The following is a 19,898-nucleotide window of genomic DNA, read 5'->3' on the forward strand; positions in this document are numbered from 1 at the left end:
GACGCAGACTCAGCCACAGTGCTGAATGGAGAAACCCTCCGCAGGGCCCTTGCCAGCAGCCAGAGTCCCAGTCGAGAGGCTGAATGGGATGCTGGTTTCCTCTGGATCTGATGCTGTGTCAGTCACGGTGATGATCATGACTTCTGCTTGATCGCTAATGGAACGCCTCTGATATTTCATACTGGTCGTAAATCCAGATGTGACCTTTCAGATTGCATATCTCAAAAGTAACATTGCCTAATGTTTTATAATAAAATATATTATGTGTGTTTTGATTGGTGGAAATAATACAGATACATTTTAAAAGAGAAGTGTATAGCATGTCCAATTTTTGTGTGTTTTTAAGTGACAATTGACTGTATATTTCTACATCACCATCTTTGATTATAGATTTAACATAAACAAGGGTGGATGTTAGAGTGTTGTCATTTAAATCAGCACTAGGAAATGTTTTTAAATTGAAAGATAAAAATTTCTGTTAGATCTTTTACTGAAGATATTCTGCAGATTCCTGAATCTAAATTTTCAAAATCATGCAGTGCAAAATCTAATATTCAGAACCTTGGTGTAATAATCTGCTCACAGATGTGGCCAGGAGCCTCCATTGGTGAGTCTGTCCTGGTGTTCCATACGTCCCTCCTCGCACACATGGGTTTGCGGCTCGTGCCCAGGGTGAACACCCAGATTTCACTTTGGGTTTTAAAGCACTTTAGGATGTTCACCTCTTAAAACAACAAGAATAAAGGGCCTTAGAGTCTCACTTTTCTCTCTGCTTAAAAGAACTAGAGTCATTCCAGACAAAAGAGTATCTCATTTTTAAAGGCCTCTGGAGAAGGAAAACATTTCTCTTGATATTGGTCTGGGTTACATTTTTCTATCTTACCCCTTCCCATTTTCTATATAAACAGTACTGAAATACTTTTTATTAGTTTACTGAAATGGTACATGTTGGTGGTGGGGAGAGGGGTAATATTTCAGAATAACTGAATACCATCCTAGAGATTCATTCTGTGCCTACTTGTGTCAATTTGACAATAAGTCAGTTTTTTATATTTTTTGTTTTTAATCAGGAAAATTGGTAACTAAAGTAGTAATAACAGTAACAGAGTGTGGCCAGTCACATCACCTTGAGGTTTTATGTAACTATGATTAACAGGGATATGCCCATCGCAACCACGGGAAACTTGATTTTCACTGAGCCCTCAAGGCCCAGGGCCACACACACCCTCCTAGTTTGACAGATCAAGGCTTGGGGCCCAGGGTCCTTGCAAGCAAGGATGTTTGCAACCATGCTTTCTCTGCCTTGGTGCTTTAGAGTTGGGGGAAATTCAGAATCAGTTCTCTAACTTCCCCTGCCCCTGCCCCACCTGACAATGAGGGGCCTGTATCCCCCAGAGGAGGGAACTGCAGGCGTGCCCTGAGTATAGATCTCACTCTTCTTTTAGTGATAAACACCTCTGAGACGCTGATGAAAACTCGGACCTTCTCCTTAGATAAATGCCATGAGCACAAAATTTTTCCAAATTTTCTGAAGAATCCTGGACGCTGGTGGATGCTTTTTGTTAGCAGGAAGCAGAGCTGGCAGGAAGGTTCTGGGGCCTTTTCTGCTCTTATTGGCACTAACACTTTTGCACACAGATGTTGGCTGTAAATAGGGGCATCCTCACTCTGAGCCCCTGCACTGGTCAGTATGCTTATTAAGTTCCAAGAAGAGAACATAGGGCTTAGCTGCAGTGCAGTGGGTCATCACCATCATCCCTTCGTGTGGGACACCGTGCACGATGTGGAGGTGGAAGGTGGAGCATGTAGTACAGACTCCTGGAAACAGCGAAGTGCATCTCTTCCTTTTTTTTTTTTTTCATTTTTCCGAAGCTGGAAACGGGGAGGCAGTCAGACAGACTCCCACATGCGCCCGACCGGGATCCACCCGGCATGCCCACCAGGGGGCGATGCATTGCCCATCTGGGGCATCGCTCTGTTGAGTTCAGAGCCATTCCAGCGCCTGAGGCAGAGACCATAGAGCCATCCCCAGCGCCCGGGCCATCTTTGCTCCTCGGCTGCGGGAGGGGAAGAGAGAGAGAGGAAGGAGAGGGGGAGGGGTGGAGAAGCAAATGGGCGCCTCTCCTGTGTGCCCTGGCCGGGAATCGAACCCGGGACTCCTGCACTTCAGACCGATGCTCTACCGCTGAGCCAACCAGCCAGGGCCCATCTCTTCCTTTTAAAGAAGTCGTTACGTGTGAAGCTTTGAGATAAACTCTTATTTAAATCCCTATTTTAAATTGTTGATTCTCCAATATTTTCTCCCCTTCTCCTATAACTTCCCTGTGACTTAGAATTTTTGTGTGCTTTAAAATTAATTTTATTGATACGCTTAGATGTCATAGAGAGTGAAAACAGGGAGGAGTCCTCTAGTTTACACCTCCATTCCAGGGCAAGAATCGACCTGAAGAGGCCAGCTAGCCTCTGCTCAGATGGTTTTAATCAGAGGATGCCCTTCCTACTGACTTGTTTGTAGTTTTTAAAAGATTTTATTTATTAACTTTTAGAGGAGAGAGAGACAGAGAGGGAGAAAGGTGGGGAGGAGTGGGAAGCATCAAGTCATGGTTGCGGCTTGTATGTGCCTTGACTGGACAAGCATGGGCTTTTTTCTGTTTTTTTAAGTGAGAGGAAGGGAGACAGACAGACTCTCGCATGTGCCCCAACCAGGTTCCACCCAGAAACCCCCATCTGGAGCCTATGCTCAAATCAACTGAGCAATCCTCAGCGCCTGAGGCTGATGCTCGAACCAACTGAGCCACTGGCTATGAGAGGGAAAGAAAGAGAAAGGGGAGGAGAAGGGGGAGAGAAGCAGACAGTCACTTCTCATGTGTGCCCTGACCAGGGATCGAACCCACGACGTCTGCTCGCCAGGCCCACACTCTATCCACTGAGCCAACTGGCCAGGGCAAGCCCAGCGTTTCAAACCAGCACCCTCAGCATTTCAGGTCAACACCTTTATCCACTGCACCACCACAGGTCAGGCTGTTTTCATTTTGACTCTTAGAAAATTCTTCCCTAAACTGAACTGCAATCTGGCTCCCACAACTTCCATCCATGGATCCCAAGTGTTTCCTTTGGGTGAAATAGAGTGAGTCAGACCCATCTTACCAGACAGGCTTTAAGACATTAGTGGGAAAGGTAAGCTCCAGATCTTCCCATCACTAGATTAAACTCAAAGTTCTTCCAACCGTCATATGAAAAAGCCCCAGAGCCTCTCTACTTCTGTACCCCCTAAAAGACTTGCCTAGTTCCCAGACAAGAAAAACCTAAAGGAGTCCATCACTAGCAGGCCGGGACTTCTTGAAAAAGAAGAGGAAGAAGAAGGAGAATAAATAAAAAGTTAATAAAATAGCAATAACTACATACCTATCAATAATTACTTTAAATGTAAATGGAATAAATGCTCCAATCAAAAGACATAGGGTGGCTGAATGAAATGAGACCCCCATGCCCATCAATAGCCAAGTGTATTCACTTGGCATACTACATATATATGCAATGGAGTATTTCTCAGCCTTAAAAAAGAATGAAATATTACCATTTGCGACAGCATGGATGGAACTAGAGCAGGGGTTGGGAAACTTCTTGGCTGAGAGAGCCATGAACACCACATATTTTAAAATGTAATTCTGTGAGAGTCATACAATGACCCATGTACGTTAGGCATTATCCAATAAAAATCTGGTGTTGTCCCGGAGGACAGCTGTGATTGGCTCCAGCCACCCGCAACCATGAACATGAGCAGTAGGAAATGAATGGATTGTAATACATGAGAATGTTTTATATTTTTAACGTTTTTTTTTTATTAAAGATTTGTCTGCGAGCCAGATGCAGCCATCAAAAGAGCCACATCTGGCTCACGAGCCATAGGTTCCTGACCCCTGAACTAGAAGGTATTATGCTAAGTTAAATAAATCAGAGAAAAAATGATTTCACTTGTATGTGGAATCTAAAAAACAATATAAACAACCAAACAGAAACAGACTCATAGACACAAAGAACAAATTGATGGCTGTCAGATGTAGGTTTAGGGAGTAGGGTGGAAAAGGTGTCAGGAGTAAGAAGGACAAATTGGTAGTTACAAAAATTCATGGGGATATAAAGTACAGTGTAGGGAATATAGTCAGTAAATTTGTAACAACTGTGTGGTGCCAGGTGGGGTCTAGATATATTGAGGGGAACACAAGTTATATAAATGTCTACTTCACTTTGCTGTACACCTGAAGATAACGTAATATTGAATATCAACTGTAACTGAAAATTTTTTAATTTTAATAAAGAAGGAACAACAAAAGAAGTTAAGGGATTCCAAGATGGAGATAGAGTAGGCAGACGTTCCAACTGCCACCTCCCAGGACTAAATTGGATTACAGTTTATTTTAAGAACAATCACCTTGAAAATCCAACTTTGTACTAAACAAAGAGGAGTCTATAACCAAGGATCACAGAATAAGCCACAATGAGACTAGTAGGAAGGGCAGAGATGCAGAAAGGGCTGCCCCGCTCCCAGGAGTGAGTGGGGCAGAGGTCCAGAGGGACTCTCACTGTAGTGAGGGTCGCTTTGAGAGGGGAGAGTCCTCAGCTCCAGGCCTGCACCCCAGCCTAGAGCCCCAGAGCCTGGAAGAGGCATTTGGCAGTGAAAGCCAAGATTTCTGTCTGTGAGAAAGAAACGGAGCTCTGGGAGATGCAGGCTCCATCTTAAAGGACCAGCACAGAAAATCTCGTTCACAGCCACCTACCCGGGGCTCTGGCAAGCAAAGGCTGAGAGGACTAAAGTTGCCTGAGGAGACTATGAAGTTGGTAGCCCAGAGAGAGACACTGTGGATGATAGCCACTGGAACTCGTGCTGAGTCATTCTCCAGTACTGCAGTCGCCATCTTTCTTTGGTGGAGCAGTCATCTCTGTGGGACATCAGCCTGGGGGAAGGCAACTGCCCCTCCCTCAAGAACCTCTCCTGCCCCACCCTATGGATACCAGGCTGTTCTGAGAAGTCACCAGGAAGCAGGGGGCACATCAGTGATTCAGTTTTCTGGTGTTGAGGCCAGAGCTTTCCCCCACACATTCCCAAATCTATGGTGCTTCCGCCCCAGGGGAGATTCAGTAGAAACTGTCCAGAGTGCAGGCAGACCACATCTCTGGGTCTCAGGGGCCACACCCACTGGATTCCTGGTGGCCACACCCTACTGAGGTCTGTAAAAAACGTCTGGACAGAATGACACCAGGGGCCAAGAGATGGGAGCCATACCCACCACCCTTTTTAATCCCCAAATTGCCACAGGCTCTAGACTCTACCAGAGGTTTTATTCCAGTGGCCAAGCCCAATAAGCAGCCAGCAGACAGAGGCCACAGGAGGTGGGGCTCAGGGAACCTTGGCCTTTTTCTGACTTTCCTCCAGGCCCAGTGTGGGTAAAAGCCAGCCTAGGTGAGCAGCTTAGCATTTCCATGTGTACCTGGGCCCAGCAGAGGCAGCCACAAACTCTGAATTGCTTGTAGCTCCAAGAAGTTTGCTGAGGGTCAGTCAAGGGGAGTGTCTCCCACTGGTCAGCACCGGGTTCTTGCCAGGGAGGTGCAGGAATGGCACATCCGGAGGCCAGATGCAGAGAGCATTGGTTCAGGACGTAACAGCCCTTGCTGGTGGCATGTCATGGCCCGGCTGAGGTGAATTCCCTTTTCTGTGATCAGTGCTGGCATGGCAGTTTGCACACAGTGGAAAGAAGGAAGCTTCACAATCAGCTGGCCGAAGTTCTGGGTCTCCTGCCCCACTGGGCTAGGTTCCCCAGGAGGATGGGAGAGAGGCTTGGAGCATGGACATTCGAAGAGTGAATTCCCGCAATATTGTTGGGTCTGGTTAAGGGGCTTAGCCTTGGATTTGGGGAGGAGGAGGGGCACAGTCAGCCACAGAGGAGGAAACTCAGTCTAACTCCCTGAGACCAGGGGCTCACCAGCTGGAAGAACTTTAGGAAGCACTGTTGGCCCCACCCAACCTGAACCTGCTTCTCACCTTGCTGGGGAGAAATAAAATTGGAGTGTCCACCAGTGTCTGAGGGATTAGGCTCTGGAATAGGGGCCACTTTCCCTGTATTGAGCTCCTGACCAAAAGGCCCCTGAAATAGGGAGGCCCACTGACATTGTATTCCCAATCTTAGCTGCCCTAACCCATCAAGTTTGGAACCTGTAAAGGGGTTGGTGGGGTGAGGCCAGTCTGAATCCACACGACATTCTTTCTACAGAAGACTCTGGTAAGACCAGGCAGCTGCAAGAGGAGGTAGAGCAACTGAAAGTGGAGGCAAATCTTATAGAACTTGGGGCTTTTACAGAGCTGCTATCTTCTCTAAGCAGGAGGAAGCTAGTCCTTATACATAGCTTGGCCCCTCCTATACTACCCAGGCACAGAAAACACAGACACAAACAGCAAACAGTGCAGTACTTTCAGACAGGTAGCCCACGGCAGGTTACAGTCAACGGCTGATGCCAACCCAACAAGACCCAGAACCAACACAAACAGTAGTGGATGGCAGACTGCACCAATGCTAGACTCAGCTAGCTATACAAGCAGCATGCCCAAAGGAGTTCAGCAGCCACCAGGTACTGCACAGAATAAATACGCCCAACAGGACAGACACTGCATAGTGTCTAATATATATAATCAAGGTTGACCCTTAAAGCCAGCCAGCTTGAAGGAATAACAGCACTCACAAAAGGACCAACTGCATTCAATACTCACAACAGAAGCATAATTTAACTAAGGAGGTAAAAGACTTATACTCAGAAGATTATAAGACATTGAAAAAAGAAATTAAGGAAGATACAAACAAGTGGAAGCATAGAGCACATTCATAGATAGGAAGAATTAACATCATCGGCCCTGGCCGGTTGGCTCAGTGGTAGAGCGTTGGCCTGGCGTGCGGAAGTCCCGAGTTTGATTCCCGGCCAGGGCACACAGGAGAGTCGCCCATCTGCTTCTCCACTCCTCCCCCTCTCCTTCCTCTCTGTCTCTGTCTTCCCCTCCCGTAGCCGAGGCTCCATTGGAGCAAAAGATGGCCTGGGCGCTGGGGATGGCTCCTTGGCCTCTGCCCCAGGTGCTAGAGTGGCTCTGGTCGCGACAGAGTGACGCCCGGGATGGGCAGAGCATCACCCCGTGGTGGGCGTGCCGGGTGGATCCCAGTCAGGCGCATGCGGGAGTCTGTCTGACTGCCTCCCCGTTTCCAGCTTCAGAAAAATAAAAAAATAAAAAAAATTAACATCATCAAAATGTCCATACTACCCAAAGCGATCTATAAATCCAATGCATACTTCACCAATCTAGAACAAATATTCCAAAAATTTATATGGAACCAAAAAAGAACCCGAAGAGCCTCAGCAATCTTGAAAAAGAAAAACAAAGCAGGAACTATCACACTTTCTGATATCAAGTTATACTACAAGGCCATTGTAATCAAGACAGGTTGGTACTGGCATAAGAACAGGCATACAGATCAATAGAAGAGAACAGGGAATAAACACCTTTATGGTCAATTAATATTTGACAAAGGAGGCATGAGTATACAATGGAGTAAAGACAGTCTCTTTAATAAATGGTGTTGGGAAATTTGGACAGGTACATGCAAAAAAATGAAACTAGACTACCAACTTACACCATTCACAAAAAAACTCAAAATAGAGGCCTGACCTGTGGTGGCGCAGTGGATAAAGCGTCAACCTGGAAATGCTGAGGTCGCCGGTTCGAAACCCTGGGCTTGCCTGGTCAAGGCACATATGGGAGTTGATGATTCCAGCTCCTCCCCCCTTCTCTCTCTCTGTCTCTCTCTCCTCTCTCTCCCTCTCTGTCTCTCTCTCCTCTCTAAAAATGAATAAATAAAATAAAAAAATTAAAAAAATACTAAGTCATAATGCTTTACATTTAAAAAAAAAATCAAAATAGATAAAAGACAAATGTAAGTTGTGAAACCATAAAAATCTTGGAAGAAAACATACACAGTAAACTCTGATATCTCTTGTAGCAATGTATTTGCCAATATATCTCTGCAGGCAAGGGAAATAAAGGGAAAAATAAACAAATGGGACTATATCAAACCAAAAAGCTTTTGCACAGCTAAAGACACCATTAACAAAATAAAAAGATAACCCACTCAATGGGAGAACATATTTGCTCATATATCTGATAAAGGATTAAGAACCAAAATATATAAAGAACTTCTAAAACTCAACACCAAGAAGATAAGATAAACAATCCAATTTAAAAATGGGCAAAGGACCTGAAATAGACACTTCTCCAAAGAGGACACACAGATGGCCATTAGGCATATGAAAAAATGTTCAATGTCACTAATCATAGAAATGCAAATTAAAACCACCAAGAGATACCACCTCACGCCTGTCAGAATGGCACTCATTAACAAATCAACAAATAACAAGTGCTGATGAGAATGTGGAGAAAAGGGAACCCTCCTGCACTGCTGGTGGGAATGCAGACTTGTGCAGCCACTGTGGAAAACAGTATGACATTTCCTCAAAAAATTAAAAATGAAACTGACTAATAACTCAGCTATCCCACTTTTAGGAATACCCTAAGAATCCCAAAACATCTTCAAAAGAAGATATGCAGCCCTGGCCGGTTGGCTCAGCGGTAGAGCGTCGGCCTAGCGTGCGGAGGACCCGGGTTCGATTCCCGGCCAGGGCACACAGGAGAAGCGCCCATTTGCTTCTCCAACCCTCCGCTGCGCCTTCCTCTCTGTCTCTCTCTTCCCCTCCCGCAGCCAAGGCTCCATTGGAGCAAAGATGGCCCGGGCGCTGGGGATGGCTCTGTGGCCTCCGCCCCAGGCGCTAGAGTGGCTCTGGTTGCAACATGGCGACGCCCAGGATAGGCAGAGCATCGCCCCCTGGTGGGCAGAGCGTCGCCCCATGGTGGGCGTGCCGGGTGGATCCCGGTCGGGCGCATGCGGGAGTCTGTCTGACTGTCTCTCCCTGTTTCCAGCTTCAGAAATATAAAAAAAAAAAAAAGAAAAAAGAAAAAAAAAGAAGATATGCACCCCCATGATTATTGCAGCATTCTTTATAATAGCCTAGATCTGGAAACAGCCCATGTCCAACAGTGGACGAGTGGATTAAAAAGCCATGGTTCATATACACAATGGAGTACTACATGGCCGTGAAAAAGAAGGAAATCTTACCTTTTGCAATGGCATGGATGGACCTGGAGAGTATTATGCTTAATGAAATAAGCCAGGCAGAGAAAGACAAATATCATATGATCTCACTTACATGTGCAATCTAGTTAACACAATAAGCTGTCAGAAGGAAGGGGGATGAGGGGACAGGATCAAAGAAGGGGAAGGGATTCGCCAATTTATATATACATAGCACATAGATACAGACAACAGGGCAGCAAGTTCCAGAGGGAAAGGGGGGGTGGAGGTGGGGGCAGGGGAAAAGGGGGTGAAATGGGAATGGAAAGAGACTTTGCATGGGGTACAGGGGGCACAATGTGTGAGCTTGAGGGTGTTAAATTGAGTGGGAAACTTGAAACCATGTTAGCACAATCAATTAAAAATAAAAAAAATACAGTGAAGTGTTCTGGCAGTTATAAAGAAAAATAGTTGTATATTTATCTATGTAAATGAAATACTGCATACAAAAATAATTTTGTATTGTAAGAAATGCCATAGACAAAGTAAAAAGATAAATTATACTAGAAAAAAAAAATCTTTGCTGCCCATGTGACCCAGGCTATTTTTATATATATGTAGATAGCCTGTACCATTCACTGCCCAACATAGAAAATTAAAAAATAAGAGATACCTGACCTGTGGTGGTGCAGCAAATAGAGCGTCGACCTGGAATACTGAGGTCGCCGGTTTGAAACCCCAGGCTTGCCCGGTCAGGCACATACAGGAAGCAACTACTATGAGTTGATGCTTCCCACTCCCCCACTTCTCTCTCCCTCTCTCTCTTCTCTCTCAAATCAATAAATAAAATCTTAAAAAAATAAGTAAAAAATAAAAATGAGGCTACTTTACTAAAAATAATAATAACAAGCAGAGATTACAAAGAAGAGCCTCGCAGGAAAAATACAGGTGATCAATAATCATGAAAACATATTCAATGTCATCATAATAAAAAAACTCACAAAGCAAACCAACATACTTCACTTAATTGACAATAACAGTATCAAAATAAATCATTTTTACTAAATTCACAACAATGGCAACATTTGATAAAATTCAGTATTGGTGAGGACGAGGGAGAATTTTGGCACTCATTTTTATAAACCTCTTTTTTCTTTTTTTTAATTAAATTTATTGGGATGACACTGGTTGACATAATTATACAGGTTTCAGGTGCCCAATCCTACAACACATCTCTGTACACCATATTGTGTGTTCACCTCCCCAAGCCAAGTCTTTGTCCATCACCATTTATGAGGTGTAAGCTTTCTCAGTGAAAATTTGGCAAGAGTAAACATTCAATGATAATTAACCTGTCTTCCTCATCCACATGTGTGCACACTCACATTCTACTGCAGTTCAGATCAGAACACCAATTTCAACAGCATACAAAGCAGAGTCTGGAAAGGAGAAAGAAAGCTCAGAACGACAGAAGGCTGCCTTTGGATTGAGAAGGAGCCTTGGCTGTAGTCTTGACAGTGAATGGATTTGGGGACTGTTGGCATGAAAATGAACCTCGGCGGGTTTTCAGAAGCAGCTAGCACACCACCTTATTCATTTCCTTTCTGACTTCCTTGAGTCATTGTGAAGACTCCTGCCCTTGGCTTTCTTGCCAATGAAAAGTCTTTGTTCACAACTGGGCAAAGGAAAATATACCAGCATGGATGGACCTGGAAAGCATTATGCTAAGTAAAATAAGCCAGTCAGAGAAAGACAAGTACCATATGACTTCACTCATATGTGGAATCTAATGAACAAAATAAACTGATGAGCAAATATGAACAGAGGCATGGACATGTGGAACAGACTGACGGCTGTCAGAGGGGAGGGGTGTTGGGGACTGGATGAAAGAAGGTGAAGGAATTAAGCAAAAAAAAAAAACAACCATATATAATAAACAGACACAGATAAGAGTATGGTGATAACCAGAGGGCAGGGGGAAAGAGGGATAGATGGAGGTGGGCAAAGGAAAAGAATGGGGATGAAAGAGACTTTGCTTGGTGTGATGGATGCATGATAGTCTGCAAATGATGTTTTGTTGAGTTGTATACCTGATACCTAAAACCCAATAAATTCAATTTAAAAAAAAAGAAAATCTACCCTGTGACCCAGCAGAAGCAAAAAAATGATTTATTTTGATACTGTTATTGTCAATCAAGTGAAGTATGTTGGTTTGCTTTGTGAGTTTTTTTATTATGATGACATTGAATATGTTTTCATGATTATTGATCACCTGTATTTTTCCTGCGAGGCTCTTCTTTGTAATCTCTGCTTGTTATTATTATTTTTAGTAAAGTAGCCTCATTTTTATTTTTTACTTATTTTTTTAAGATTTTATTTATTGATTTGAGAGAGAAGAGAGAGAGGGAGAGAGAAGTGGGGGAGTGGGAAGCATCAACTCATAGTAGTTGCTTCCTGTATGTGCCTGACCGGGCAAGCCTGGGGTTTCAAACCGGCGACCTCAACATTCCAGGTCGACGCTCTATTTGCTGCACCACAACAGGTCAGGCGTGGTGATACCCATGCTTGTGCTTGGGGGACCATGGAAAAGGATGTTCAGTGCTGTATGAAGTCTAATAAGCCCAGAGTGGAAACCATCTCCAGGTCCAACAGGACAGAAACAGATAAATATATCACAATGAAATCATAAGAGGAGATGCCACAGAGCACTTGAAATGAAGGATACATAGCTACAGATCACTATGAAAGATTTCCCATGCACATTTTACACCGAAAAAGCAAGCTACAAAACAGTATACCATTAACATAAAAACAATCCAAAACCATATTTTGTACTTTATATGAATTATGAGGGTGTGTGTGTGTGCATGTGGGTATGTGTCCTGTATATGCACACACGGGGTAAAACACTCCACCTCTGGGAGGAGGAGGGAACCAGGATTGAGGATGTTAGTCAAAGGGGACTTTAGCTTTATTTCCAATATTCTAATTTTTTTTAAAGAATTGAGTCAGGTCTATTACTTATAAAATTAAAAATGTTTAAAATACTTAAAGATTTCTTTGCATTCTGTCTTTAAAGAAGCCCTGGATAAGATGATAACATTTCCCAAACTAGGTTCTGTGGAACACTTGTGCTCTAGCAGATATCAATGGGTATTTGGTTAAACAAAAAGCAGTAATACCTTTCTTTTTTGCTCCAAAGTGACTTTTTTAAAAAAAATCAAGTGCCAGGCCTTGGCCAGTTGGCTCAGTGGTAGAGCGTCGGCCTGGCGTGCAGGAGTCCTGGGTTCGATTCCCAGCCAGGGCACACAGGAGAAGCGCCCATCTGCTTCTCCAGCCCTCCCCCTCTCCTTCCTCTCTGTCTCTCTCTTCCCCTCCCGCAGCTGAGGCTCCTTTGGAGCAAAGTTGGCCCTGGGCACTGAGGATGGCTCTATGGCCTCTGCCTCAGGTGCTAGAATGGCTCTGGTTGCAACAGAGCAACGCCCCAGATGGGCAGAGCATCGCCCCCTGGTGGGCATGCCAGGTGGATCCCGGTCGGGCACATGCGGGAGTCTGTCTGACTGCCTCCCCGTTTCTAACTTCAGAAAAATACAAAAAAAAAAAAAAAATCAAGTGCCTATACTTCTGGTACCAAGAAGTAACCAATCAGATGCAACCTTATGATGCGATGTGACCGATAAGATGCAACATTATTATATTTATGGTGCAAGACAGGGCATTCACACCAGAGGACTTTATCTAAGGCAGAAGAGGTCAGTGCCCCCAGCTAAACAGTCAGGTATTGCATGTTTTAAAAGTTCTTGCGGCACACCAGTTGAACATTGCTGGTGCAAAAGCCTGCTGTCAAGTTAAGCAGAAACGCTGTGTCACTGGTATGTGACTGGACTGCCAACTTGGCGGGCACACAGCAGTCATGCATCATGATAATGATGACCTTTGATTGTAAGGTGAGGAGTCTGGTAAGCAAGTGGGAGCTCTGTCCAAGCCAGGAGAGGCAATTCTTGGGCAGAGATGTGAAATTCAGGTTCAGGGCGTTGGTGGGTCTTATACAGAAATCAATTCTCTTTCTCAATTTCTTGGAGGACACAGTGTGTCATCTTAGCCATGACTGATGTCTGCTGTGTGAGAGCCCATGATGACAAATTACCAAAAAGACTGAAGCAATTATCCAGTTAATTTAAGCCAAGCATTTATATCATCAATTCCAAAAAATGGCTGTAAGGCCAGGGGCTGCCATTGTGGCCATTCACATGCAGGTTCTCATTGAATTCAGGAAGATGGTAAAGAAATGGCGGAGTCGGAGGATGGTGGGCCATTCTGTTTATTGGTGTCTCACCAAGACAGGCAAGCCACAAGAGAAAACAAGGGAAAAGCAGAAATCCTGCTTTTCCCATGAAGGGTAAGGGATGGGGGAGGCCCCTGCAATGCTGATAGCAGGAACCGAGAGAGTGAGCCCCCAGTCTGTCCCCATTTTATAGTGTAGAATTCAAAACCTTTAATCCAATATACAAATAAGGACATCTCTGATACAAAGTCACTTATCTGAGGCATAAATGGGATTCCTCATAAGAGTGTACCACCCCCTATCATGCAACAGTCAAGGGTGTGGGCAAAAGCTTAGTTTTAAAACTAAGCCTTAGGGCAGGGGTCCCCAAACTACGGCCCGCAGGCCACATGCGGCCCCCTGAGGCCATTTATCTGGCCCCCGCCGCACTTCCAGAAGGGGCACCTCTTTCACTGGTGGTCAGTGAAAGGAGCATAGTTCCCATTGAAATACTGGTCAGTTTGTTGATTTAAATTTACTTGTTCTTTATTTTAAATATTGTATTTCTTCCCGTTTTGTTTTTTTACTTTAAAATAAGATACGTGCAGTGTGCATAGGGATTTGTTCATAGTTTTTTTTTTTTTTATAGTTCAGCCCTCCAACAGTCTGAGGGACAGTGAACTGGCCCCCTGTGTAAAAAGTTTGGGGACCCCTGCCTTAGGGTATAATGACTTTGCCAGCTTACAGCCTGTCTCCTACACCCAAAGTGAGCAAACATATATGTCATATTTAAAAACTTATTTGACCAACAATGGCCTACTGCTAGCAAGAGAACTCACCTATTGATATCACGGCTCAGATTTACAGAATGATGTAAGGCAGAGGGTGAATGGGTCCTGAAGCCAGGGGGTGCTGGGCTGACAATGAACAGCCGCGATACATGGTGACAGGCAGTGATGAACTTAAAGTGTCTGTGTCTGAGCCTTGCCGAAGAAAACACGTAAATCTAAGAATAGCCATCAGTGCAGTGGAAGCTCATGGAGTGTTTCTAATGTCTGTTTTCTTTTATCAGGACCCTATGGCCGATGGAGGGCAGAGATGTGGTTCCAAGCACTGGCTCCACAGCTGGGATCCTGAGGCCAAGTCTCAGGCCTGCTGTGTTCTAGCTGTGTATGCTTAGACACCTGCACAGAATTTTTTTTTCTTTTGTGCCTTACAACACAAAACACCTGGCTTGTTGTGCGACCAAAAAAGAGTCAGGATGAATATGCAAAATGCTAAGCACAGAGCTTGGCACAGAGTGAGTACTCAATGGACAGAAGATAATTGCCACCACCAGTACCAACATCATCATCACTATGCCCTCATATTTACAACCAACTGCCTGGAGAGGCGCATAAGAAATAATTTGGCTTCTAGTCTGATAGAACTATTAAATATAATATAGATTTGGTGCACAAACATCCTAGTCAACTATGGGAAAGTGCCTTTTTCCTTATGTTTCAGAAGCAGGTTTGTTTTTGTAAGGTTGGGCTTTGATGATTAAGTTGTGTGCGTGGTGGAAATGACACACGTTTTTATTTGCATGGACTCGGGCTTGAATCCAGCTCTATCCCTGACCAGGTAAGTGACCTGGGGCAAAGTGCTTCATCTCCCCACCCCACCCAGCCTCAATGGCCTTATCTGAAAAGTGAGATGAATAATTCCTGGGTTTCAGGGAGAATCAAATGTCAGATTACACTGGAACAGTCTTGGGCACATCTACCTTCCATTACTGTCAGCTCCCAGGTCTAGCGGGAAAAGGATGAACTCTCAGGAATTTTAAGGGAGCATTTTAATCTGCCGTTACAACACAGAACACCTAGCTCACAGGTAGCTGGATCCAGTATTTCAGCAAAGCTCCACAGAGCAGCGAAATCACAGCTCAGTTGATCTGAGCCATGGGGGTCTCTTAACTTAGAACAGAAGAACCGCTAACGATACAACAGAGCCAAGAGAATCTTCTGAGAATGTGTAAGTCACTCTGCCAATACAAGTTCTCATTGTTAGTGGCTAGTTCCTAAAACAGGCTAAATCCGTGGCTGGTGTCCCTGCCAGTGTTGTTCTGGAGGTGGTGGATGGAAACATCTGGGGCACATCCACAAATTGATGGCCTGGGCATTTTGTTTTGTTTTTGTTCCCTCGTTACAGTCAAAATGGCTTCCTGGCATGTTTTTGCTGGTCCGACCTTCATTCCGGCCCCAGGAACCATGGCAGCTGTCTCATTTGGGGATGATGGTGTTTCAGGGGCTCTGGCTTCAGCATCGCAGCTGCCAGCTAGTCCTCCTCGGGGCTCTGGAGCCTTCAGCTCTGGCTGGGCTGGTCTGACAAGGGGAGGCCTGGGGAAGAGAGCTAGAACATGGAGATGGCCTGTGGAGGAAACCTGTAAAGCCAGTAGCCACGGCCACCATCACAGCCGCCTGGCCCATGCAGGTTCGCATTTGATTCGGACAGACGGTAATGAAACAATGGAGCCAAGAACTGGTGGGCTATTAGCTTTAATCCTAGCTTGCACCCGTGGGCAAGAAATACACACAGTGGGAAAACACTTCCCTTTCCATTCAGGGCTTCCTAAGCCACTGATTTATCTGAGTATTCCTAGAATCAAAGGTATCTACCTCACTAGCCTTATTTATCTCTGTTCCCCATCTCCTTCTCTCTGCACAAACTCTGCACAAACTGGCTTCTCCTTCAGCACTCCGCCATCTTGGCTGCTTCTCCTCTCTTCCACGTAGCCTTTCTCTGCTCTCCTCTCTAATGCTAATCTCAGAAACCAAGAGAGAGCAAGCTCCCGGTCTGCCCATTTTATAGTGTAGAAATCAAAACCTTTAATCCAGGGGTCTCAAACTCGCGGCCCGCGGGCCGCATGTGGCCCGCCGAACAATTTTGTGCAGCCCACAGACTAATCCACGGGCTTACTTAATTTTATCCAAAATATTTTGAACTTCGTGGATTAGTCTGCGGGCTGCACAAAATTGTTCGGCGGACCGCATGCGGCCCGCGGGCCGCAAGTTTGAGACCCCTGCTTTAATCCAATATACAAACAAAGAAGTCTCTGATACAAAGTCACTTAGGGTGGGAAAGGCTTAGTCTTAAAACTAAGCCTTAGGCTATAACGATCCTGCCTGCTTACAGCCTGTCCCCCACACCCAATGCAAACTATAAGCGAGCAAACATATTTGACCAACAAAACCCCTGTCTGAAGAGAGGTCTGGAACAAGGGGCAGTTTCTGTGCTAAAGGGGGAGAGCAGAACAGGCTGCCCTAGTGGGGAGGGGGCAGAAAGATTGCTTGTCCTCTCTGCTGCTGTGGCATTTATGGTAGTGCAACAAGTCTGGACAGGCCAGAACACCCATCACTAGGGGTATGGCTAAGTACAAATGCACCCATGCAATCGTAGAGAATTATCCACCTGTTAGATAGTGAGAGCTCTGTCCCTGCCCCTGAAGGAATGTCAGTATTGTGAGGATAACAAGGTGCAGGCAGTATATGTAAACCCCTCCCCCCAGTGTGCACAGATAATAACTTACACTCATCTTTTGTAAATAAGCCAGTGACTGGCTAAGTGCTCCTTATGTGTTAACTAATATGAATTTCTCAAAAACTCAATATGGGTGTTATAGTTATTCTAATCTTACAGAAAAATGATTCTAAGGCCTAGAGATGCCTGTGGACATACAGTTAGTTAATTGCTAAGAGAGTTGAGTCAGAATTTTCACCTGAATTGAGGCCAGAGCTCTTGACCATTTCTCTATACTGTTAATTGTATATGTGTGTATGAGCACAGAGAGAGCTATGCACAGATTCAGGTCAGAACCAGGTTGTCAGTGCTGAGCTGGAGGAGATAAGGAGAACACAGCCTCCAAGAACATGGGGAAATGTATACTTTTCTGTACTTCTATCTATGACAACTGCGAATATGAAAAAAAAAATGACTGTGCACATGGCCAAAGTCCTAGAAGGGAGTGGAAACAAATGAAAACTTTGGTTTAATGAGAAACGAGAGACTATGGGCAAGGTAAACCTTGAATTTTATTTATTATTTTAGTTTCTAGCAATACAGTGATTTTTTTAAATTTGTGTTTCTAGGGGCTGCACTCTTTTTTTTTAAATTTTTTTATTAATTTTAATGGGGTGACATTGATCAATCAAGGTACAGGTTCAGAGAAAACATCTCCAGGTTATTTTGACATTTATGTTGCATACCCATCACCCAAAGTCAAATTGTCTTCCATCACCTTCTATCTGGTTTTCTTTGTGCCCTCCCCTCCTGCTACCCTCTCCCTATCTTTCTCCCCCACCCTGGGTAACCACCACACTCTTGGAAACAACCAAAAAGCCCTTCAATAGAAGATTGAATAAAGAAGATGTGGTACATATATACTATGGAATACTACTCAGCCATAAGAAATGATGACATTGGATCATTTACAACAACATGGATGGACCTTGATAACATTATACTGAGTGAAATAAGTAAATCAGAAAAAACTAAGAACTACATGATTTCATAAATAGGTGGGACACAAAAATGAGACTCAGGGACATGGACAAGAGTGTGGTAATACAGTGATTTTTGAAAAGAGGATCATCCGAGCCTGACCTGTGGTGGCACAGTGGATAAAACGTCAACCTGGAAACGCTGAGGTTGCCGGTTCAAAACCCTGGGCTTGCCTGGTCAAGGCACATATGGGAGTTGATGCTTCCTGCTCTTCCCCTCCCCTTCTCTCTCTCTCTCTCTCTCTCTCCTCTCTATAATGAATAAATAATAAAAAAATAAAATAAAAAGGGGATCATCCATATGGCCACACTAGTGATATGTAGGCTGGTCACTCCTGTTCTACCAGTGTGGGCTCCAGACCCTCAGCATCAGCATTAGCTGCAAACTTGTTAAAAATGCAAGTTCTCCAAGCCCACCCCAGATCTATCAGAAACTTCGGGGAGGGGCCTACGGTCTGTGTTTTACTCAGCTTTCTAGGAGATGCTGCCGCATCCAAGTTTGAAATGAACCAATACTGCATTCCAAGGGGAGGAAGGAGGTGTCAATAGAGGCGGAGTCTGCATCCCTTTGCTAGTTGATCCCCTTGGCAGAATGTATTTGAAATTTTGACTACCTCTGAAGGTGTGCAACTCATTTTGACCTAATCCAGCCCTTGACCATACATGGTCTCAAATGGTTCCACCATCATTTTAGGTGACTCATTGCACCCAATGCACTGGGAGATATTACCACACCCCCCTTCCCCAAATCTGGGTCAGAGTGAAGACTGAGGGTCACTAACTAATGGTCTCAAAATGGTAACTAAATGGTTACCATTTAGTGGTTAACTGCTGCTGTTTCAGATCATAGAATTGACTCTGGGATTAGAATTTTTTAATTTGGTTAACCTCAGGGATCAAATTAACAGACACCTCCTGATCACTCTCCTTTTGTTACACTGTGGTAATAGCCTTTTGACTGCCTTTTCCCTTCATTATAAAAGTGATATATGCTTACTTAAAATTTTCAGAGAATGCAAGTAAATGTAGAGGAAAATGCAATTCACCTGTAATTCTATAACCCAGAGGTAATGACTGTTAGTAGTAACTCAACATTTGAGATATATCTCTCTAGATTTTTAAAATTAAAATGTGATCATACTATTGATTGTCTTATAACATGATTTTTTTTCACATAACAACATAATGCAGACATCTTTCCAACTCAACAAAATAGTGATCATTTATGACTGTAAAAATATTCCATTGTATAGATAAAATATTTTATTTAACTAGTTCCCATACTGAAGCAAATTCTAATGTTTACTGTTACAAATAAATTTCCCTGAATCCTTTCCTTTAAAATTATAGTTGATATTAGCAGTTACTGACTAGTTATATAAGCAGTAGATGTATGATTATAATTTACATACATTTATTATAAAACACTAGTCTGATTATATCTTTAGACCAAATTATTAAAACTGGTATTTCTAAAAAGGGGCTTTTCAGGATATTATATATTTTGTGATACTGACCTCCAGAAATGTCCCAATTTATTCTCCTACCAGTTGTCTACAAAAGGGCCTATTGCTACAACCCCTTGGTTATACTGGTATTTTCACTGTTACCATCTTTGCCTTTTTAATGGGTCACATGTGTTTCTTCATTGGTATTTATAACCGTTCTTTGGTTACTTGTTAAGTAGACAAATTTTTATCTTTATTTACTGGCCATTTATAATTGCATCCTCCATTCTTTTGATTTTTTTTACTGGGTGAGTCTTTCCTTCACATAGCACCTCACTGATGAACTGGTTTCCCTGAATGATTTCCTTTAAAACAGCGGTTCTCAACCTGTGGGTCACGACCCTGGCAGGGGTCGAACAACCAAAACACAGGGGTCGCGACCCACAGGTTGAGAACCGCTGCTTTAAAATTATAGTTGAGGAGT

General features: G+C 44.0%; 1 protein-coding gene and 1 non-coding gene across 2 annotated transcripts in view; one reads left to right on the forward strand and one right to left on the reverse strand.

Moving 5' to 3' along the window:
• MAPK9 (mitogen-activated protein kinase 9) overlaps positions 1-14,910 on the forward strand; it is a 93,445-nt gene extending 78,535 nt beyond the window's left edge. The window contains exon 12 of the mRNA XM_066272449.1: positions 14,501-14,910. Within this exon, the coding sequence (XP_066128546.1) occupies positions 14,501-14,565 (65 nt within the window). The 3' untranslated portion in view covers positions 14,566-14,910. The remainder of the gene's footprint in view (positions 1-14,500) is intronic.
• TRNAF-GAA (transfer RNA phenylalanine (anticodon GAA)) lies at positions 2,130-2,205 on the reverse strand. Its single transcript has one exon. It is a non-coding gene; the product is annotated as a tRNA-Phe (tRNA).
• Positions 14,911-19,898: the final 4,988 nt, after the last annotated feature.

The sequence above is a fragment of the Saccopteryx bilineata genome, chromosome 4 (genome assembly GCF_036850765.1).
Source record: "Saccopteryx bilineata isolate mSacBil1 chromosome 4, mSacBil1_pri_phased_curated, whole genome shotgun sequence".
Lineage (NCBI taxonomy): Eukaryota > Metazoa > Chordata > Mammalia > Chiroptera > Emballonuridae > Saccopteryx > Saccopteryx bilineata.